The sequence below is a fragment of the Oratosquilla oratoria genome, chromosome 42, assembly GCF_046742065.1.
Source record: "Oratosquilla oratoria isolate Oo_2021 chromosome 42, ASM4674206v1, whole genome shotgun sequence".
NCBI lineage: Eukaryota > Metazoa > Arthropoda > Malacostraca > Stomatopoda > Squillidae > Oratosquilla > Oratosquilla oratoria.
Genome location: NC_134818.1, coordinates 28,948,309 through 28,972,778, shown reverse-complemented (window position 1 = coordinate 28,972,778; position 24,470 = coordinate 28,948,309). Strand labels below are relative to the sequence as shown.

The 24,470-nt window shown below is 39.7% G+C and overlaps 1 protein-coding gene across 2 annotated transcripts in view; it reads right to left on the bottom strand.

Moving 5' to 3' along the window:
* Nucleotides 1-3,011: 3,011 nt before the first annotated feature.
* LOC143021679 (golgin subfamily A member 1-like) overlaps nt 3,012-24,470 on the bottom strand; it is a 47,639-nt gene continuing 26,180 nt past the window's right edge. For both annotated transcript variants that reach the window (XM_076179299.1, XM_076179300.1), the window contains exons 12-15: nt 19,935-20,079; nt 18,390-18,571; nt 15,590-15,783; nt 3,012-10,934 (exon numbers count right to left, since the gene is read on the bottom strand). In XM_076179299.1, the coding sequence (XP_076035414.1) occupies nt 15,625-15,783; nt 18,390-18,571; nt 19,935-20,079 (486 nt within the window). In that variant the 3' untranslated portion in view covers nt 3,012-10,934; nt 15,590-15,624. The remainder of the gene's footprint in view (nt 10,935-15,589; nt 15,784-18,389; nt 18,572-19,934; nt 20,080-24,470) is intronic.

Genomic DNA, 24,470 nt, shown 5'->3' with positions numbered 1-24,470 from the left:
AAACACTTGGAATAACTTAAGAAGTGATATAGCCCAACCTTAAACAATATGCAAGTTCAAATCTAAACATGATCATTGGAAAGCAAGGATATAGATTAAGTTGAAACTGTACATGAACTTGAGATGAGGTATGATAAAATAATTAGAGAACAGCAGACAAGACCCAACAAGTATTGCTTTTTTCCTATATACTACAATTAGGTAAATACATACATATAACAAAGACTTTTTTCCTCCTTACAAGTGAGGTAGCCAAAATACAAAGGCATAAATACCACTCCCACCCATTCCATCCCCCACATACTCCCATCAACCCTCCTCCCTCCCTCTTATCTTGACTCCACCTGGATGATGGATCATCCCTGCATCTTCCCCACTGCCCTGGGTCAGAAGTAGTGTTGCAAGACACTATACATCCACAGTAAGGCCACTTCATTAAATCAGTGACCCTCACTCTCCATCCCTTCATGCAGAAATGGAGAAAACAGAGAGAAATCCTTTCGGGCTACATCAATTTATTTTTCACACATACTCCCTCACCCCCCATCCCCCACCTATTCCCTTTCATGCATCACAACATCATCCATTCATAACCATTCTCCATTCACCCCTATCTTCTGTCCTCTCCTATCCTTCCTCAACAGACATTCCCCTCTTCCCCAAAGCCCCCTTCACCCCATCCATCCATCTCAGCCTTGATTGCCACCTCATGCTCACTCCTTCTACCTCTGCCTTCCACACCTCTTTTACTAATCTTTCTTCACTCATTCTTTCCATGTGTCCAAACCATCCCAATACTCTTTCATCAACCCTATCCCCCAACTCCCTTTCCACCTCCATTATCCTCCTCGTTCCTCACTCTATCCTGCCTTGTAACCCCTATCATACTTCTCAGGCATTTCATTTCAAACACAATCAAACTCCTCCCCTCTTATGTTCCATGTTTCTGCCCCATACAGTGCTGTCAGCACAATCACTCCTTTATACAATCTCGTCTTAGCATCCATTCCCAAATGTTTATTTCTCATTACACTTTTTTAATCCCCCAAGGCATTTACTCACTTATCTCAATCTACATTCTATCTCCACCTCCACTCCTCCCTTTCCCACCACATTTGCACCCAAGTATCTAAAACTATTCACTTCCTCCATTCTCTCCCCCTTAATACACTTCCAATCTGCTGCCACTTGTACATCTCATCACCTTACTTACCCACATTTATCTTCAACTTCCTTCTTTCAGACACCTTCCCAAACTCTGTCACTAACTTCCTCAATCCCTCCTCTGATCCTGCTACAAGTGCAGTGTCGTCAGCAAACAACAACTGGCTTATCTCCCATTTTTTCCACTTTCTTCAACCATCTCCAAGTGACAGTTATGAGACTTTACATGTTATTTTATTTCATTTATTTACTTTTTTTACACCTTAGAAAAAAAAGAGGGAAAAATACAACTAATGCTAAGCTGCAAAAAAACATTCTTGAATACATGGAATTTCATGGAAATGCAGAAATTGCCTGTAATGTGTTCAAAAGGTGAAATGCTAAAATGTTTATACATCATAAACTTTTATTAAATGGATAAAATATTTCACAAAACATAACAAAAGTTAAACACCTTGTTTCTTCTATATATGTAATATTCCACAGCATTCAGCTCCATATAAGTACTTGATGAACCACACCACTCACCTAAAACATTAATGTTTTTTCTATTAATTCCCTTGCAAGAAAACCGTATATAAAAATTTACCAGTACTCATATTTTCTCTGATATATTTTGAAGGGCCATTGGATATTTACTTCATAGTGAAAATTACTACAAACTGGACCTATTGCAATTGATCAAACGAATATATCATATCTTTACTGAAAACTGAAAAAAATAGTTAACCTGTTACTGCCCACATCCCAAGAATCAGCACATTATTATCATGTTTATATGGAGGTTTAAAGATCATGTTAATCCTACAATTTCTTACATGAAATGAAATGGTACAGTTGGCAAATTGCATCACAAACATACAAAGCCTCTTTATGCACAAATCAATCAACTTTACAAATGAAATGATGAAATACAAGCAAATAAGACTAAGTCTAAAATATTCTAATGCTCAATGTTATAACATGATTGTGAAAAGCTACTAAGTTGCATTCAGCTGGCATGTTTTGTGTATAGAAGGATAGGACTAGATTTATCAGTTACAGGCAACAAACATCTTGCCACCATCTATAATAATAATAGTCTTGAGTTTCACTTACTGAAAACCTACAGCCCTGCAGTGGCTGGCAACATACCTCAGACCTCTCTAGGAAGAAACACAGGACAAAAGTCTGTTGTATTGGTGTAGGACTGTTTCTATATCTCCAGCTTAAAGTAGTGGGATGAGAGTAATTAACAATTGTTAGCTGTCTTTGTAGAAAAATGGAGGAAATACAGTTGAAGCTGATGAGAGATCTTCTACCCAGTCCAGAAACCTCTAGGCAACAACATGTTGTATCTTCCATCACCTTATTTACGTAGATAAGGAACAATACAAGAACTAGTACTGACCCATATGGGAATAGTCACTGCCCTCAATCCAGACATCATGTCTCTCACTACTGTCCTCAAATACCCGCCCTTTAGAAAACCTCTAATCCATTCAAGACGTCTACCTCTTAGTCTTCCAATTTCCAAAGTAGCTGATTGTGAGAGACCTTGTCAAATGCCTTTTCCAGATCTAGTCACACACAATCCACCTGGCCCTCTCTTGTAACACATCTATCAATCTCAAGTTAAAAGCTGGACATGCAATCTTCCAGATCTTATGCTGAACTGACTATCCATAAAAATGTTCCTCTCCAAGGTATTTCACCCACCACACATATACAGGCAAATTTTGTATGCTCTTTTTTAAAGATAAGTGATAAAACATTACAGTGTATATTTGTTGAGATAATTATGAAATAAACATGGAAAAGAGTACCCAAGAAATCAGTGGAACCGTTTTTTTTTTTTTTTTTAATAATTTCTTTGATTTCTTCAAATATATGTTAAGTTCAATGAAATTCCATTTCAGATGCAATAAGAAGTGTCAATTAATACATGTTGCACTACACCCAGTATGTTGCCCCCATAGGGGGCAACCCATAAAAAAAAAAAAATAATAATAATAATAATCAAATAAATAAATAAAAAACGCCCTACCTGGAGAACCTTGAGATGGATGCCATACTTGGCTAGATAATTGAAGCTGATTTTGCACCCACTGTGATTTATCAAACCTCAATAACTGAAAAAAATCCACTAATAGTAGGACTCGCCCTAACATTATCCTATACAAAATAATTTCAACCCCCAGAAACTTGACAAAAGATAGGTAATAAATATTTTTGACCACATATTAATGCAAGAATTTGAATTGAACTGAAAATTGAGAAGCCGAGAAATGTTTCCCCTTCATACCCATTTCTAACCCTATGCAAATACAGTTTTAGTATTATTTCATTTTTTTATGCTTAATGAATATGTGTTTGAGAAGATAAATAGAATTAAACTAAAGAATTAAAAAAAAAAAAAGAGAGATAAAAAAGACTCAGTCATATTCATATTAAGCATAGCTACCTTTTATCAAATATTTTGAATTTCAATTTCCAATCTATTATTGCCACAAGTTTTACTACATGCAAAACCTGGAGCCCTACAGTAGCTGGCAACAGTCCTTGGAACCTCCCACAGCTCTCTCTAGGAAGAAAGTATGGACTGTTGTCTGTGTTGTATCAATGTGGGACTGTTTCTATGTCACAGCCTCAAAGTTACAGGGAAAGGTGCAGTCATCAGTTGTCAGTTCTCCACATGTGAAAAAGTGTAAGAAATACAGCTGAAGCTGATAGCGAGAGAGATCTCGGTCCCTGTGCAAAGACTGATTGTCAGTCCCTCAAGGTGACTGCATCCCCTGATGGAAGTGAGGGGGCTGATGGGTTTTGAAAATGGCCAGCTTCACTCATCTTTCAGAACCACTGCATGCAGGTACCCATTACTGATCCCTTTCCTATTACATCACAATCATATCATACAAAAGACATGTTTAGAATAAAAAAGAACAACAAATAATTCAACTCTGTTCATGAGAAACCTTAAGAAAATTACAATTAAGAATAATCATTGGATCCAAAAGTACTATTGTTCATGCAATTGAACTTGGAAAAATAGTAAAGTAACAACCTGTCAATAGGTAAAAAAAAATTCCTAAGAGTTCAGGAGAAATGCCAATCAGCTGCTCTGGAATGAGTTTTATATGGGAAGTGACAGCTTCCCATATAAAAGAATATATGCATCAGTAATAATAACTGTTGCCTAGAGTTTCACTAAGCGGAAAACTCATATCCCAACAGTAGCTGGGAATGATCCTCAAGCCTTCCCAGAAATCTCTCTGGTGACAGAATGTGAAATTTAGAGGTGAAATGGAGAGGGGGGGGGGTTAGAAAAATCTGGCAGAAAGGGTTGATCAAAGAATGCTGGGGTAGTTTGGGCACATGAAAAGAATAAACATAACTAGTAAATAAAGAGTGGAATGAAGAAATGGATGAAATTTGAGGGGGAGACCAAGAATGGGGTGGACAGATGGGGTGAAAGGGACACTGGATACAAAAGGAATGTCTACCAAGCCAGGAAGAAAAAGAACAAAAGATAATAATTAATGGAAAGAGGTTCGAAACAGATGTGGAAAAGATATAGCCCAAAGGGATGATAATTTTTTCTTCTTCATAAATTTCTTGAGTGTGTGTGTGTATTTATTCACCTAGTTGTATTATACGGGAAGGGAGCTATGCTCATGGTGACCCGTCTTGTATCTTTCAGCATCAAGTTTATTCTTAAAATCATGAATAGTATTTACACACACTGTTTTTTCATCTAAGTTATTCCATATATCCAGCATTCTGTGTTGTCCTTTTTGAGTTTCTTTTCATGACCTCTTGTTTTTCCGTTGTCATTTTTTAGTAAATCTTTTCTGTCAAGGATTTCCATTCCTTTCATGATTCTATATAGAGTCAGTAGATCACCTCTTTCTATTCTTTGCTCTAGTGTTGGTAGTTCTAGTTTCAATAATCTTTGTTTGTATGTTAATTTGGAAACAGCTGGTGCCAACTTTGTTGTTGCTCTCTGTATTCTTTCTAGTCTCCTTATATTTTTTTTTAGTACTGGGTGTCCATAGTGTCACTGCATATTCCAGTTTTGTTCTAATCAATGTGACTAATATTTTTTTTTATCATTTCTTCATCCAAGTATTCAAATGCCACTTTCATTGACCTTAGTAGGTTGTACGTTTCACCTATTTTGTTTATATGTTTGTCCGGTGTCATGTCATTGCTGATTATCACTCCAAGGTCCCTTTCCGAGTGCACTTTTTTTTTATTTCATTTTCACCAATTTTGTAATTTTTTGAAATTCTGTTTGTGTTCTGTGTGTGTGCACATGTGTGTGATTCACCATGGTCTTGGATCATGTGTTGGACTCACATTCAACAGCTATTACCCTCCTGTGTGAGAGCTCAGAGCTCATATATTCCTGATCTATAGGTAATGTTGTGACCTTACACACACACCTCAACTCCTTGCCCATGAGAGTTGGAGTGCCAGTTTGTGGTGCAGCAATGTTAAAATTACTTCAACCTTGGACAGGAATCAAACTCAGCCCATTGGATTCGCAGTTACAATCAATAAAACTGTGCTACCCGGCTATGTGTGTGTATGTTTTTTTTTTTTTTTTGACATATATTGAAGCAATGGGAATACACCAGCTTTGGGTGTTTGGCCCTGCTGTAGAAGTGATGATGTCTTGCTAGGTAAAAGTTATTATCAATGCCATTAATTTTTCATCTAATGCAATAAACTCGGTTTACTTTTTGTTCTGCGTGTTCTTCAAGGAGTTCCAATTCTGTGTATTGCAGTAAGTATGGGACATTTATGACATCAGTGCACTTCATGGCTGCACAAGAGGTTTGTTGTGGACTGGGGGTAGTGACATGGGTCATGATGAGTTAATGTTTATCATACTGGGATTTAGACTCAAACTCCATAACTAGAAACCCATTTGATTGGGTGCAGTTTTGGCCAAAAACATACAAATGTACCCTGACAACCCAGAACTGTGGCCGAGACAAAACAGAATAATGTACTGGCTTCTCTTTGCCCCAACTACCATGAACCAGGGAAGCAGCCAACAGTTAGATTAAAAGGCCAACCTCTCCTACTTGACAGGGGGCCTGGTCTAACTTTTGACACGTCCTTTAGCTCACATATCAGGTACCTAACAATGAGGACAAACAAGAAACTAAACATACTAAGAACAAGTTTTGGTCAACATTGAGGAATAGAAGAAGAAGAGGTTCTAAAAACAACATAAAATAAAACATTAGAAATAATATTTGGCTGTACTAAAGTAACCTCAATGAAGCATCTACACCCATAAACCTAAATCCTTCCTGCAAAGCAGCACATAAAAATGATAGGCATGCAGTTCTATGCAAGAGCCCTCAAACCTATCCTTGCACCATCTCACATACATACAACTCAATGAAAACAATGAAATGGTAACACCAGCAATGTACTACTCAGGTACTGTATCTGCAGTGGCCTGTCCTCTATACCACATGTCATGTCCATACAAACACACAGACTCTTAGGTTGTAAAACAAGCACTTCTAGGTAAATGATTGATGACCGATTCAGTTTAACATCATGAACTCCCACTATCAAGAGGTTAAGATGGTGCCCCTTTTACAGAGGACTTTGTAGCATGGAATTTGATTAACCATGCCCTTGGTTCAACTCACCTGTGGAAGAGTTTTAACCGTCACCTTGATCTCCATCACAAATACAGGATGAACCTTGATTTTACAGAACCCATGGGGCTTTAGTTATTTCATAAAAATTAATTTTCCATATAATTGAAGTACACAAATTATAACCAGTATGTACATAAAAATTATATGAAAAAACATATACTGTATTTTTTGGCATATCACGTGCACTGGTGTAAGAGGCACACCCTCCCAAGGCCTCTAGTACATCCAAATATGGAGTGCACCTTTGCATGATGTGCAGGGACAGGATTGATTTAGTTTCCCTGCCAGAGGGACAAAACATCCAACAACATCAGTTGACCAGCCAACATCACCATAGAAAAATTTACTGCACTTAGCATATGTAGTAAGCACTAATCCTAAAGTCTATCCTGGATTGCTGTTGTATTCCTCACTGAGAAAGACATCAAAATCCTCATCTTCGGTGTTGTCCCAAAACAGATTATTATACAGTTCAGCTAGCAATCATCATCATCAGCATCCAAATATGCATCTTGCTCATTATCAAATTCTGGCAAGGTAATTTCAGACGTTTAGGCAAGTATCAAAATGACTGACTCATTCACAGTGATATATAAGGCAGCCAACTGACAGGAAAGACAGAGACAAACAGAAGAGAAGAAGAGTCCCAAGCAAAGCTAAGAAAATGCCATGGTTGTCATCTGAATACTATGTCATTTTAACAAACACTAACCAATCTCCTAGTATTTTCCCAATGTCTGCAAGAATTTCCCCGACAAAGAAGTTATCATATATCTTCCTCCTAACTACTCAATCTCACCAAGATGGCAGCAAATAATCATTTCCAACATCCATGCCTAACAAATCTTCACTCGGCCAGCATCAAGGCTGACCACCCTGTGCCTAATGAATCTTAATTCAGCCAGCATCAGGTCTCATTATCCCATCTCCTATACTTCTTGCCTTTATTGTGGAGTAGCTGAATGTTTTTTATGAATCCCCTACTGGAATAACCTCTTCAGTTCACTCACCAGTTCCAGTGTATGAATCTGAAGACCTATGCGAGTGGTACTTGTAGGTAAATGGGTTGCTAGTCTGTCCCTTTTATTGGTGTTTCTAAAAAATATTTTTATTTGATAATATATACTGGCAGCACCACAGAAATGGTAGTGACCACTCCAGTAAGCAGTCCAGTTGGGTGGTTAGCTTCTGTGAGTTGGCAGAAAACATGAATATTGCTGTAATGTAATTTTTTCAATTTGTTCCAGAAAATGCGAATATTTCCAAATTGTAAATTTTTCTCAATCTGTTCCATAAAATGCAAGTTTTCATAAAATAAAGTTCCATAAGATCGAGATTCATCCTGTAGAGATACTGTAGCCCACTCGGCTAGTGAGCATTCTAGGTAGACCCCAAATTCTATACTCCACCACACTCATTCAAGACATAACCCCATTTGAGAAATCTCAAGGCAAGTAAGAACCACACCTTTTCCAGCCTTCTACCCTTGTGAGTGAGCACAGCAGATCCTAAAATGGGCTACTCAGTTGTATGGATGACTGCCAAATTTTACTATCACCTAAATCACATCAAAGAACACCATTCCATGTCATGTGTGTGGTTTGTGACTAGAAGTTTTCAGGGACCACTAGACCTTGCCATAAAACAGAAAGTAATGTTGAAAGGAGGGTAAGAACAATGGGCAAAAGGGAATGACAAGAAAAATCATAAATAGAAAGTAACATACATACATGCCAAAGGGCATTTTCTTCCTTATGAGAACGTGTCAAGTCAAAGCAAACCTCCACTCAACACCCACCTTGAGTTTTATCAACATGAAACCCATAGCCCCACAGCAGCTAGAGACAGTCTTTGAACCTTCCTATAGATCTGTCCCTGAAGAAACTTTGGACTGATGTTTGCACTGCATTAGTTTGGGAATTTCTATGTCACCAGTGTGTAGGAGGAGTGGATCAGTTGCCAGCTGCTGTTGTTGTCATTCCTTAGACTGTCTGATCATGCAGTTCCATCTCCCTGAGGAATGCTATGGCTGGAAAGGAGTTTTCTCCCAAATCCCTTATAGAGTATATGTCGTGTTGCTAGTTGTCACCTCTCATTGTGTACAAAGGTAGACAAAATAAAGTTGAAGTTGACACAATGAGAGCTTGGCCCCAGCTTTTCTGTCAGACCTGAATGTACCTTCAAATTGATGTCAGGACATGGAAGGGTTTTTAAAAGTGGGTGGGAAGGTAAAAAGTCTCAGACATTTACCTCAAATAACCACTTCATGCAGGTACCCATCATTGGTCCCAGAAAGGCAGATGTTCTTAACCAATGCACTAATAGACTCAAAGTGATCAAATATTTTGGAAAAGATTAATGAAATATGAAAATACTCAACTAAAAACTATAGTGCATTCTTACTTTTTTCAACCTACTTCAACCAATCCTGTCTCACTTGATGCAATTTTAACTTATCCTGGACACGAGCAATAATCCTAGGGCATACAATAGTTACATTACCATATCATATTTAATCAAATAGCTTACTGCTTTACTCATCATATAAGATAAAGCTTGTCTATGTGATACTTCTCAATTTCCTTGTGTATTCCCTACACAAATTATGACCATATATTTTGTTACTACCACTGTGCTATGTGCTCAGGCATGAGCAATTTTTACATTTCTTTTCACAAATGTGAGCTGGAGTAAATCAGAGGTATAAGTTATGAGCAATACTCATATGAAACAAGGAAAAAATTAACACCAAAAGAAACAACCAGTAGATAATGACTTACTCCAACATTTTCCAAAAGAAATCTTTTGCAAAACAACAGAATAAATCAAGTCACAGTTGTTACCTTAGGTACCAATGCAACATGCCAGATCAAGTGTCTGGTATCACATCATTGTGGTACATGTAAAAACTCACTGGGTTCTGTGATGTAAAGGCAAGGTAAAGGTGCTCTAACTTATTTGGCTTCTGCTGTCATTGTAGAATGAAAAGTCAAGTGGCAGTGAACATCCACCCTAATTCGAAAAAGGCAAGCATATGCACCATTAGTAGTGTGTGAAGGAATTTTACTATAACTAAACAAAAAATTATATATATATATTCACAATAATAAATAAGACATATGGATAGACTAGGTAATGTAACCAATCATTATTAGTACAACATTAAATTGGTGTAGATTATCTACATGTTCATCAACCTTTCACAATACTTTCATACAGATTTTTCTAAGAAAGATGTATGAAACTGGAGGTAAGTGCTTTTTGCTATAAGCAACTAACTATAATATTTCCTATCCTCATTTAATATTATACAGAAAACAAAAATGATGGGGAGGTTATGTTACATTCAAATCTGCTTACATGGTACAACCCCTATAAAAAATGTACAAATATTCTTTAGCCTACAAAGCTAATTATCATCATGATTTTTACAAGTGCAATTGGCCAACAAAGCTGATGAGAAAATGAGACAGTAAAAAATTCTTAATCAAATTAGTAACGAAGATGAATGCCAAAATTAAATAGATTCACAGTTAACCATGTAATACCAAGGGTGACCATATCAACTAACCAAGTCAATTAAATTAATGCTACTGGTGCCAATGTATATATATAATATATATATATACAAACATACACAGAGATTCCTCTCACTCTCACATACACACTTGCTCACTCACATACACAGACATACAAACACAAATACACACATTGTCATATATGTGACTGCATGCAAGCATTTCAAATGTACACAAATATCATACATATACACTGGATAGCACACACACATACAAAATTATGCTAAGTAATTGTCTAGACATTTTTTCCTCATTATGTTAAAAACATATGTCAAAATAATGTCTGTTTACCATGTAATACAAGAATTATGGTCACACTTAATTACACTAGTATACACTGTGATGATCGCTGATACATCAACTACTTTCACATTGTACTTCTACTAATAAAATGTGATGGTTCTGTTATACAAGATTTTATCCTGACAGTTGTCTGTACATATGCAAGGCACAAGATGATGTCTTAGGCTGAGCCTCTCCGCTTGTTGTGGAACTGCAGATGATCAGCAAAAAACACTGGCGTACCCTGCAAGGCAAATACATATTCTATTAATGGCACAAATCACAACACCAATACACACACACAAGCATATGTGCCCAATGAATAAAATATTAATGTAATTTTTTTTTCTAAATTTTCAGGTGTTCCCTTTGCAACATAGCATGGCACTGAAAGCCTTAGTTAGAGCTTGGGTGATGACAATTTGAATCTTGCCACCACTGAGTTGGACTATGGGCATACATACCGTATTTTTCGGACCATAAGGCGCTTCGTACCATAAGGCGCACCTGTAATTTGCTATTCCCCGTCCTTACATAAGGCGCACCTGACCATAAGGCGCACCTGGTTAGGTAGGTCAAACACCACCAGAGGCGCCACCGTCGATGACGAGCACAATAGCACGTCATTTTATGCGCACGCCATGCAAACGGCCAAATTTACATACCGCGGGAAATTTCATTCATGCAAATGTTATGCGAGTGTATTTACTACAATCGTAGTAAATTTCAAACAATTACATCATCAGTTACATGTCGGTACATAAAAACATAAGATAAACATGGCGGCTTGCATTCAGCAGTAAATCGAAAATTGGTTTATGTTTCAGTGTAAAAAATGAGCTAAATAAATTCAGTGTATTGGCAACTGACCAAAATGAACGAAAACTACTAGTCTCGCGGATTATTCTAATACCAAAATAAAGGCAGCGTGTTACGGAAGAGCTGAGAAATCGGTTTTCCCTTCAAAATGCAATATCTAGAGAAATAGGACAGCTAGATGGATAATTCAAATTCCATTGTACTCATAGCGACTTCCTGCATCCCATGAGAACTACTTCAGCTCAAATATCAGGAATTCCATTTTCATGTTGACCTAGCTAACCTTGTCTCGTCATCGGATAATCATGCAAATGTGAGTGCATTCAGAACTGAACATTTTCGTTGTTGAATGAGAAAAATCGGTTGGGATTTAGCAAAATTACAAAAATAAATGATATATTTTTTATTTTGGTCAGTGAAATCAGACCACCTCCATGGGCGGTCTGCCCTGCCAATACCCCTATAAAACAACAAACATGTTACGGGAATTGTGGGGAATAAAACCAACAGTAGCAGTTTATTCCCGGAATTCTCTATTCACTTAAAAACACAAGATTACAAATGAAGGTAAATTTTTAGTTTCGACCATAGGCGCAATATAGCAATAGAAAATTAATTATTAATTTTGTAAATTACAATGTATCAACGTAATATGCAATTTTGTGAGCGGAAATAATAAAAAAAAAAAAAAAATGCTGAAACGGATTTCGTAAGTAACGAAGTCGTGTCGGACGAATGGTACGCCATGTTTGTTATGATAGATGCCGACGTCGAAGAAATGAAAGGGTGATAAATTCGTCTAACCTAATCTAACCTGTGTTTAATAAATAATTACCTGCAAATTAAATGTCATCCGGCTCGTCCTCGTTGTCGTCGTCGTGAGAGACGTTGGCGTCCCGATCCTATGCTACCGACTTCTTTCATTAGCATATTACGTTGATACATTTTAATTTACAAAATTAATAATTAATCTTATATTGCTATATTGCGCCCATGATCGAAACTAAAAAAATACCCAAATGACTACAGTCTGAGTGAAGCGAGACTAGACCAATGCAAAATGGCTGTCTGTGTTGTGGACGCTATCATGTCATAGCCATGATAGCGTGAATGAATGCGGTGGCATGGACCCGAAAACTGTCGAAGTTTTCGCAATTTTCTTGTCAAGATATATGCACCTTGGTTATAACTTGGTTGTAACTATTGTTAAGCCTATGCACTGTCGCCGTCGTCAGGCTAGCTACGAAACGTGTCAAAATAGTACGTCACTATCCGAGGCATTTTTTTTTGCACTGAAGCCACACATAAGGCGCACCGCACGATAAGGCGCACCACCCGATTTTGGCCGATTTTAAGGATTTTGCCCGCGCCTTATGGTCCGAAAAATACGGTACATATACCAAAGGCTTTTTCCCCCTTACAAGGGAGGTAGCCAAAAAAAAAAAACACTCCCACCCATTCCAACCCTATCACACTCCACTCCCCTCCACCCTCTTCCCTCCCTCTTATCTTGGCACCTCCAGGATGACAGGTCATCCCTGCATCTTGTCCACTGCCCTGGGTCAGAAGCAGTGTTGCAAGACACAGCATATCCACAGCAAGGCAGCTTCATTAAATCAGCGACCCCCCTCTCCGTCCCCCTGATGCAGAAAAGGAGAATACTGGGAGAAATCCCTTTGGGCTGCATCAAATTTTTCTCACACATACTACCTCACCCCCATCCCCCACCCATTCCACCTCATGAATCACAACATCACCCATATACAACCATTCTCCATTCACCCCTGTCTTCTGTCCTCTCCTGTCCTTCCTCAACAGACATTCCCCTCTTCCCCAAAGTCCCTTTTACCCCATCCATCCATCCATCTCATCCTAGGTTGCCCCCTCATGTTCACTCCTTCCAGATCTGCCTTCCACAACTCTTTTACTAGGCTTTCTTTATTCATTCTTTCCATGTGTCCTAACCTTCCCAATACTCTTTCATCAACCCTATCTCCCAACTCCCTTTCACCCCTGTTCTCCTCCTCACCTCCTCATTTCTCACTCTATCCAGCCTAGCAACACCCATCATACTTCTCAGACACCTCATCTCAAACACATTCAAACTCCTCTCTTCCTCTTGTATGTTCCATGTTTCTGTCCCATACAGTGCTGTCCGCACAACCACTCCTTCGTACAATCTCCTGTCAGCATCCATTCCCAAATGTCTATTTCTCATTACACTTTTTAATCCCTCAAGGCATTTACTTGCTTCTCTCAACCTACATTCTATCTCCACCTCCACTCCTCCCTTTCCTGCCACATTTGCACCCAAGTATCTAAAACTTCCTCCAGTCTCTCACCCTTAATGCTCACTTCCAATCTGCTGCCACTTTCACCCCTTGTACATCTCATCACCTTACTTTTACCCACATTTATCTTCAACTTTCTTCTTTCACACACTTTCCCTAACTCCATCACTAATTTCCTCAGTCCCTCCTCTGATCCTGCAAACAATAGCTGGCTTATCTCCCACTTTTCTAAATTTTCTTTAACCATCTCCAATCTCTGACCCACCACCTTTGCATTTACCTTTCGCACCACCCCATCCATGTATAAATTGAACAGCCAGGATGACATAACACATCCCTAACGAAGTCCCACCTTTACCTCAAACCACTCACTCTCTCCATTTCTAATCCTGACACACACTCTACTACTCTCATAAAAACTCTTGACAGCTCCTAAAAGCTTTCCTACTATCCCGTATATCTGCAATACCTCCCACAGTGCCTTCCTGTCTACCCTGTCATAAGCCTTTTCCCAATCCATAAAAGCCCAAAATACATCCTTACCTTTTCCTATATCTTTCTCACATATCTGTCTTACCACAAAAATCTGGTCTATGCAACTTCTACCTGTCCTAAACCCACACTGTTCCTCACCAATTACTCTCTCTCCTAATCCTCTCAATCAAGACCCTCCCATAAGCCTTCCCAACTATACTTAACAAGCTAATCCCTCTGAAACTACTACACTCACACTTGTCCCCTTTTCCCTTGTAAAGTGGAACTATACAGGCACTCCTCCAGTCCTTCGGCACTCTACCCTCTCTTAAACATTAAATAACTTCACCAGTCAGTCCACCATCACTGCACCTCCTTTTTTAAGATATTCTGCATGACATCCATCCAGACCAGATGCCTTACCTGCTCTCATCATCTTAAAAACTGCATTCACTTCATCCTTCCTTATTTCCATTTTCCTCACTCATCACAGTCATTTTCTATGGGTATAGTTAATAAAATTCCATGCTATAAAGTCCTCTGTAAGGGACACCATCCTAGTATCCTGATAGGGGGAGTTTACAACATTAACTTGAACCATCATTATCATAATTGCTAGTCAAGCAGGTTTGAGCATTGCTACTTGTGTCGGAGGTTGAGGTGATAGCAGTTCAAACCCTGCCACCAGTGAGTTGGACCAAAGGCATGATTCATTAAATTCCACACAACAAATTCCTCTGTAAAGGGCACTGTCCTAGCATCCTGATATGGGATGGTGAGTTTGTGACATTAAACAACAACAACATCATCATCATCATCAACATATTCTCTCTCTCTCTCTCTCTCTCTCTATATATATATATATATATATATATATATATATGTATATACTGAAGAGGATTGCAGTTTGCAATCGAAATATATAGATTCCCCGTCTCCAGTCTTTTCACTCCAACAGTGGTTTTTAATGTTTTATATATATATATATATATATATATATATATATATATATATATATATATATATATATATATATAAATATATATATATATATATATATATATATATATATATCTCAAGCCCCTTTATATGAGGAGTGGCAACACTTACACCACCCACTTCCATCTCACCAGTCTCCTTGTCACTAACCAAGAAAACTACAACTGAAACTTGACAGATGTGGGACCTCATATACACAACTAGGTGCTGTCAGGGATCATGGTGAAGAGATTAACTGCAATGTACATCAAAGTAATTCCAGCATTTCCAGTCAATACATCTATGAGATTCTAACGTTTCCAGTTAATATACCTACCATTCCTGCCAGGCAAATTATCAGTGCCAAGGGGGTCATTGTGATGGAGGAATGGTTTTGGCAAGCTGTCCACTGCCAAGATTTGGTCTGGAGCCAAACCAGGACATCTTCCATTCTAGAGTTTCTTTGAGTAGTCTCTCCTCTTCATCTGTCATCCCCAAGAGTGTTGCTACTGCCTTTGTCAACTTCACGGCCTGAAAAGGAAAAGGAAAAATGCATCAATCTTTTTTAGTATGTGAGAAAGCTTTAGGAAAAGCTAAGGATGTTTTTGAGCCTTTATGGATTTGGAAAAGGCTTATGACTGGGTACACAGGAAGGCACTGTGAGAGGCATTGCAGATATATGGGATAGGAGGAAAGCTGTTAAGAGTAGTCAAGAGTTTTTACAAGAGTAGTAGAGCCTGTGTTAGAATTAGAAATGGAGAGAGTGAATAGTTTGAGGTAAAGGTGGGACTTCACCAGGGATATGTCATGTTGCCATGGCTGTTCAATTTATATATGGATGGGGTGGTGTGAGAGATGGTGTGGGGATTGGAGATGGTTAAAGAAAATGGAGAAAAATGGGAAATAAGCCAGTTGTTGTTTGCTGACGACACTGCACTTGTAGCAGGATCAGAGCAAGGATCAAGGAAGTTAGCAATGGAGTTTGGAAAGGTGTGCAAAAGAAGGAAGTAAAAGATAAATGTGGGTAAAAGTAAGGTGATGAGATGTACAAGGGGAGAGTATGACTGCAAATTGGAAGTGAGTATTAAGGGAGAGAGACTGGAGGAAGTGGATAGGTTTACATACTTGGGGTCAAATGTGGTGGGAAAAGGAGTGGAGATGGAGGTAGAATATAGATTAAGGGAAGCAAGCAAATGCCTTGGGGGGATTAAAAAGTGTAATGAGAAATAGACATTTGGGAATGGATGCTATGAGGAGAGTACGAGTACATGAGTGGGTGATTGTGCTGACAGCACTATATGGGGCAGAAACATGGAGCATATGAAAGTAAGAGAGGAAGAGTTTTAATGTGTTTGAGATGAAATGCCTGAGAAGTACGGTAGGGGTTACTAGGCTGGATAGAGTGAGGAATGAGGAGGTGAGGAGAAGAGCAGGGGTGGAAAAGGAGTTGGGAGATAGGGTTGATGAAAGAGTATTGGGATGGTTTGGATGCAGAAAGAATGAATGAAGAAAGATTAGTAAAAGAGGTATGGATGGCAGAGGTGGAAGGAGTGAACATGAGGGGGCAACCTAGGATGAGATGGATGGATGGGGTAAAAGGGGCATTGGGAAAGAGGAGAATGTCTGTTGAGGAAGGACAGGAGAGGACAGAAGATAGGGGTGAATGGAGAATGGTTGTCTATAGATGATGCTGTGATGCATGAGGGGTGGAGGTGAGGGAGTATGTGTGAATGATATTTTGATACAGCCTGAAAAGATTTCTCCCCATCTTTTCTTTTTCTGCACAAGGGGACAGAGGGGGGGGGGGGTTCGCCGATTAAATAACGCAGCTTTGCTGTGGATGTGCTGTGTCTTGGTACATTGCTTCTGACCCAGGGCAGTGGGCAAGATACTAGGATGACTCATCACCCAGGAGCCATGAAAAGAGGGAGGGAGGGGTAGTGAATCTCCTGAGGAGTATATGGGGTTGAAATGGATGGGAGTGGATTTATGCCTTTGACTTTGGCTACCTCCTTTGTAAGGGGGAAAAAATCCCTTGTTATATGTATGTGTGTATCTGGGTATAGCTAAGGTGACAATGTGAGATGAAGTGTTCCATGTCTTCTGTGTGATGACTGCATCTACAGTACGTTGTTTCTGTAGCCAAGCTTATTCTGTGTTTGTACAGTTTTAGTGCTGGATGGTGACCTAAATGCAGTCATGCTAGTATGGTTTTTCCTTCTCTTGGGAGGGATTTTTATCTGTGGTTAATGTGAGGAGGGGTTTGATGGAGTAGGGTGTTAGTGGTTGGTCATGGAGTGCTGATTTGGTGATCTGAGTGTGAATGTGTTTTTGTGTGAATGTAGGAGGTATTGTGTATTGCAAGATGCAGGATATTGTAAATGTTTTAGTAGTATGCTGCTGTAGTTTTTTGTTGCATTCAGTTGGTTATGTTTGTGTGACATAATGAGATGGGAGAGTAGGTACATAAAACTATGTACTTATCATCCTCCTGTCATGTTCTATTGGGAGGATTTGGGTTTCTGTGTGTAGGTGTTCAACTGGGATAGGTTTGATGTATCTGGCTATAATTCTCAATGCTTTATTCTGTTTAGTTTGTATGGTGTCTACAGGTTTATTTTCTTGATTGCTGGAAACCATGCAGTGGGAGTATATTTGAGTGTGGTTCTCAAGAACTGTTTGTAGACTGTATTGAGTTTCCTTCTTTTGTTCAATTGTATATTCTTTTGACTCACACAACCCCTTTATAAGGGGGAAAAGGGTCTTTTGGTATATATGTATTGTGTATATATATATTTTCATAACTACTTTATGGATGCTCACTACCCAAGTGGATTTGAGTATCACTACTTGTGGTGGAGGTTAAGGAGACAGCAGTTTGAGTCCTGCTACCAGTGAGTTGGACCAAGGGCATGGTTAATTAAATTCCATGCTGCAAAGTCCTTTGTAAGGGGCACCATCAGAGCCTCCTGATAGGGGGAGTTTGTGACAAAACTGAATCAGTCATCAATCATGAACACTCTCTTAAGATTCTAGTCCCAAGCTTCCCCTATACTTTAAGTTTTGGGACACTGAATGGGTTCACCTGTGTGGAAACTCCTTTTATTGGGAGATTCAATGCACATGTATTTCCTTACCTCATATTCCCTTGAGGTTAGAAACTTTATGATAACATTTTTCAGGTACATGTGTGTGACCAAGTTTGCATCCTCTGCTTTCCCATTGATTACAACTGTCCCATCATGGTTGGTGATACTTGGGAATGAATTAACAGCAGTTGTCACACCAGATGTAGTAGGCAGAGTGGCAGGAGTTCGAGCTGAAAAAACAGACAACCATAAATATACAATTACTTTTTGCTTAAGTCAATACAAAGGTAACAGGTTCAAATACGTACATACATATACCAAAGGATTTTTTCCCCCTTATAAGGGAGGTAGCCAAAAAGCAAAGGCATAAAACCATCCCCATCCCCATCACACTCCACTCCCCTCCACCCTCCTCCCTCCCTCTTATCTTGGCACCTCCTGGATGTCGGGTCATCCCTGCATCTCGCCCATTATATAATAAATAGACAGTAGGCAAGATGATAATGGGTAAATTATTGCACTCTATAGAACAACAAATGGAATTAGAATATATCTCATGCCTGGAATTAAAAGATTAAAATCTAAATAATATGAAAATGAAGAATACAGTTAGGGCACATATGATACTAAACAATTCCTAATGCTGAATCTCTTTATAAAGTATCCACAAAAAGTATAGAGCACTCCCCATTGAAATCAAGGCTAAAAAGCTCTCTGAACTTTTTGTGTTTCCTGCCACTATCAGGCATCTTGTCATTATTATTCTACATCTGGCAACTCAGCCAGCTCTCTGGCACCTCAGCCAGCTTGTGCTTTCCCGCCTCAGGGCTCTCCGAGCTCTTGTGGAGAGGGGTTGTATTATTTTTTGCTCCAGCCTCCTACCCCCTATTTTCATTGTTTCACTTTGGCGCTCCAGTTTTAGGAGACATTCATCCTGATGGCTCCTACTAACCTTAATGGTGAGGAAAAGGCTCGTATTTTGGCCTGGAAGACTGAAAATGTGTCGACGAAAGAGATTTCACGATGTACAGAGTGAGGTGAGAGCACCATTCAACGTCTGGTCGCTACAGCTCATGGCCTCCTACTACCTTGAAAACCTGTCCCCGAAAGGCCTAGAAAGAACTCCAAGTCTACTGACAACCTCCTATGATGTGAATCACTCTCTTGAGGAAATGAAATAACAACTGATGCCTTGAATTTCTCTAACTAGAAGACTACCCCTCCCAAGCAGCTGGCAATGGTCCCTAGGCCATCCTGCTGATCTCTGGGGAAAATCAGTAGGCTGTTGTCCATATTGTATTAGTGTAGGACAGTTTCTGTCACCAGCTCACAGTAGTAATAGAAGAAGAGCATTTGTCTGTTGTTAACTCTATGTGAAAAATTGAAGAAATATAGATGAAATTAGTAAAGAAACTTCAAGGGTTTGGTCCAAGGACCAAGTGTCACCCCCTAAAGGCTGCACCTTCAGAAAGGAAGAGTGTTGACAACATCTTGTAGGGGTTACCACATCCAGGTGCCTGTCACTGGTCCCTAGAGTTACCATTATTAAACAAAGTATCCACACACAACATCAAACTTAGACAAAGAACTCACATGTTGTTTGGAGATTTTGTGTACTTCCTTTGCTATCAATCTTGTTTTCAGGTCCAACCAAGTCTACACTGTCTGTGTTGAGTTTGAGTTCTCTCTGAATTGTTTTCTTCATATCTGCCAGTCTTTGCCCTTGTACCTTTAAAGCCTAAAAGGAAATTGAATAAGGTGCAAAGTACATCTAATATCTATACACAGTACTGGCTTGGTTTGCTGTGACTTTCTAAGGATAGATCAAACAAGACAGATAAAATGATATTACATATGTTTCCCTACAACTGTGTTATCATGACTATGTCAATATCAATATCAATATATGTATACATATATATATATATATATATATATATATATATATATATATATGTATATATATATATTTATATATATATATTTATATATATATATATGTATATATATATATATATATATATATATATATATATATATATATATATATATATACATACATACATATACCAAAGGCTTTTTCCCCCTTACAAGGGAGGTAGCCAAAAAACAAAGGCATAAAAACCATTCCCACCCATTCCATCCCCAATACACTCCACTCCCCTCCACCCTCTACCCTCCCTTTTATCTTGGCACCTCCTGGATGATGGGTCATCCCTGCATCTTGTCCACTGCCCTGGGTCAGAAGCAGTGTCACAAGACACAGCACATCCACAGCAAGGCTGCTTTATTAAATCAGGGACACATGCAGAAAAGGAGAAGACAGGGAGAAATCCCTTTGGGCTGCGTCAAATTTTTCTCACACATACTACCTCATCCCCCATCCCCCACTCATTCCACCTCATGCATTACAACATCATGCAGAAATACTTGGAATAGCTTAGGTGGTATAGCCCAGGCTCAAACAATAAATTATTTCAAATCTAAATATGATAATTGGAAATCAAGGATATAGATTAAATTGGAACTGTACATAAATTTGAGGCTAGGTATGAAGTGAAGGCAGTTGTTAAGATGTTGAGAGCAGGTAAGGCACCTGGTTTGGAATGATGTCATGCAGAATGTTTGAAATAAGGAGGTACAGTGATGCTGACTAGCTGGTGAGGCTATTTCATGTTTGTTTAAGAGAGGGTAGAGTGCTGGAGGACCGGCTGTACAGTTCCACTTTACAAGGGAAAAGGGGACAAGTGTGAGTGTAGTAGTTTCAGAGGGATCAGCTTGTTAAGTATAGTTGGAAAGGCTTATGGGAGGGCTTTGATTGAGAGGATTAAGAGAGGAACAGAGGGAGTAATTGGTAAGGAACAGTGTGGGTTTAGAACAAGTAGGGGTTGCATACATCAGATTTTTATGGTAAGACAGATATCTGAGAAAGCTATAGGAAAAGTAAGGATGTTTTTTGGGCTTTTATGGATTTGGAAAAGGCTTATGACTGGGTACACAGTAAGGCACTGTGGGAGATACTGCAGATATATGGGATAGGAGAAAAGCTTTTATGAGCAGTCAAGAGTTTTTACGAGAGTAATAGAGCATGTGTTAGGATTAGAAATAGAGAGAGTGAGTGATTTGAGGTAAAGGTGGGACTTCGTCAGGGATGTGCTTTGTTGCCCTGACTGTTCAATTTATACATGGATGGGGTGGTATGAGAGGTAAATGCAAGGGTAGTGGGTCAGGGATTGGAGATGGTTAAAGAAAATGGAGAAAAGTGGGAGATAAGGCAGTTGTTGTTTGCTGACCACACTGTGCTTGTAGCAGGATCAGAGGAGGGATTGAGGAAGTTAGTGACAGAGTTTGGGAAGGTGTGTGAAAGAAGGAAGTTAAAGATAAATGTGGGTAAATGTAAAGTGATGAGATGTACAAGGGGAGAAAGTGGCAGCAGACTGGAAGTGAATATTAAGGGAGAGAGACTGGAGGAAGTGGATAGTTTTGGATACTTGGGTGTGAATGTGGTGGGAAAGGGAGGAGTGGTGGTGGAGATAGAATGTACATTGAGAGAAGCGAGTAAATGCCTTGGGGGATTAAAGAGTGTAATGAGATATAGATATTTGAGAATGGATGCTAAGAGGAGATTGTATGAAGGAGTGATTGTGCCGAGAGCATTGTATGGGGCAAAAACATGGAACATAAGAGAGGAAGAGAGGAGAAGTTTGAATGTGTTTGAGATGAGGTGCCTGAGAAGTATGATAGGGGTTACTGGGCTGGATAGAGTGAGAAATGAGGAGGTGAGGAGAAGAAAAGGGATGGAAAGGGAGTTGGGAGATAGGGTTGGTGAAAGAATATTGGGATGGTTGGACACATGGAAAGAATGATTGAAGAAAGACTAGTAAAAGAGGTGTGGAAGACAGAGGTGGAAGGAGTGAACATGAGGGGGTGACCTAGGATGAGATGGATGGATAGGCAAAAGGGGCATTGGGAAAAAAGCGAATGTCTGTTGCGGAAGGACAGGAGAGAACAGAAGATAGGGGTGAATGGAGAATAATTATGTATGGATGATGTTGTGATGCATGAGGGGGAGTGGATAGGGGATGGTACGTGAGGGAATATGTGTGAAAAATAAATTGTCGCAGCCCAAAAGGATTTCTCCCTGTCTTCTCCTTTTCTGCAGGAGAGGACACAGAGGGGGTTGCCAATTTAATGAAGCGGCCTTGCTGTGGATGTGCTATGTCTTGCAACAACATCACCCAGGAGGTGCCAAGATAAGTGAGAGGGAAGAGGGTGGAGGGGAGTGGAGTATGTTAGGGATGGAATGGGTGGGAGTGGTTTTTATGCCTTTGTTTTTTGGCTACCTCCCTTGTAAGGGGGAAAAAGCCTCTGGTATATGTATGTATGATAAAAAATTAGAGAACAGGAGAAAGGACCCAACAAGCATTGCTCCTTTTCTGTTTTCTAGAACTAGGTAAATTATATCTATATACCAAGGGCTTTTTTCCCCCTTATAAGAGAGGTAGCCAAATCAAAAGGCACATACCCACTCCCATCCATTCCACTCCCATCCACCACCCTTTCTTCCCTCTCATCTTAGCTCCTCATGGATGACAGGTCATCCCTGTATCCCACCCACTGCCCTGGTAAATACAATTTACCTGGTGGTGTGAACACACATACACTTGGAACAGCTTAGGTGATATAGCCCATTCTGGAACAATATATAAATTCAAATCTAAATACAATAATTTAAAGTTAAGGATACAGACTAAGTTGGAACCATATAAGAATGTGACACGCAGTATAATAAATTGGGGGGTAGGAGACGGGAGTCCAAGAGAGTTGCTACTTTCCCATATTCTATACATACATACATACATATACCAAGGCTTTTTTCCCCTTTCAAGGGAGGTAGCCAAAAGGAAAAAGGCATAAAATCATTCCCACCCATTCCATCCCTAAATACACTTCACTCCCCTCCACCCTCCCTCTTATCTTAGCACCTCCTGGATGACAGGTCATCCCTACATCCTGTCCACTGCCCTGGGTCAGAGGCAGTGTCGCAAGGCACAGCACATCCACAGCAAGGCCGCTTCATTAAATCGGCGACCCTTCCCTCTCCATCCCCCCATGCAGAAAAGGAGAAGATGGGGAGAAATCCCTTCGGGCAGTGTCAAATTTTGCTCACACATACTACCTCATCCCCCATCCCCCCACCATTCCACCTCATGCATCACATCATCATCCATATACAACCATTCTCTATTCATCCCTGTCTTCTGTCCTCTCCCGTCCTTCCTCAACAGACATTCCCCTCTTCCCCAAAGCCCCCTTCACCCCATCCATCCATCTCATCCTAGGATGTCCCCTCATATTCACTCCTTCCACCTCTGCCTTCCACACTTCTTTTACTAATCTTTCTTCACTCATTCTTTCCATGTGTCCAAACCATCCTAATACTCTTTCATCAACCCTATCTCCCAACTCCCTTTCCACCCCTGTTCTCCTCCTCACCTCCTCATTTCTCACTCTATCCAGCCTAGTAACCCCTATCATACTTCTCAGACACCTCATCTCAAACACATTCAAATTTCTTCTCTCTTCCTCTCTTATGTTCCATGTTTCTGCCCCATACAGTGTTGTTGGCACAATCACTCCTTCATACAGTCTCCTCTTAGCATCCATTCCCAAATGTCTATTCCTCATTACACTTTTTAATCCACCAAGGCATTTACTCACTTTTCTCAATCTACATTCTACCTCCACCTCCACTCCACCTTTTCCTGCCACATTTGCACCCAAGTATCTAAAAATATCCACTTCCTCCAGTCACTCTCCCTTAATGCTCACTTCCAGTCTGCTGCCACTTTCACACCTTGTACATCTCATCACCTTACTTTTACCCACATTTATCTTCAGCTTTCTTCTTTCACACACTTTCCCAAACTCTGTCACCAACTTCCTCAATCCCTCCTCCGATCTTGCCACAAGTGCAGTGTCGTCTGCAAACAACAGCTGGCTCACCTACCACTTTTCTCCATTTTCCTTAACCATCTCCAATCCCTGACCCACTACCCTTGCATTTACCTCTTGCACCACTCCATCCATGTATAGATTGAACAGCCAGGGAGACATAATGCATCCTTG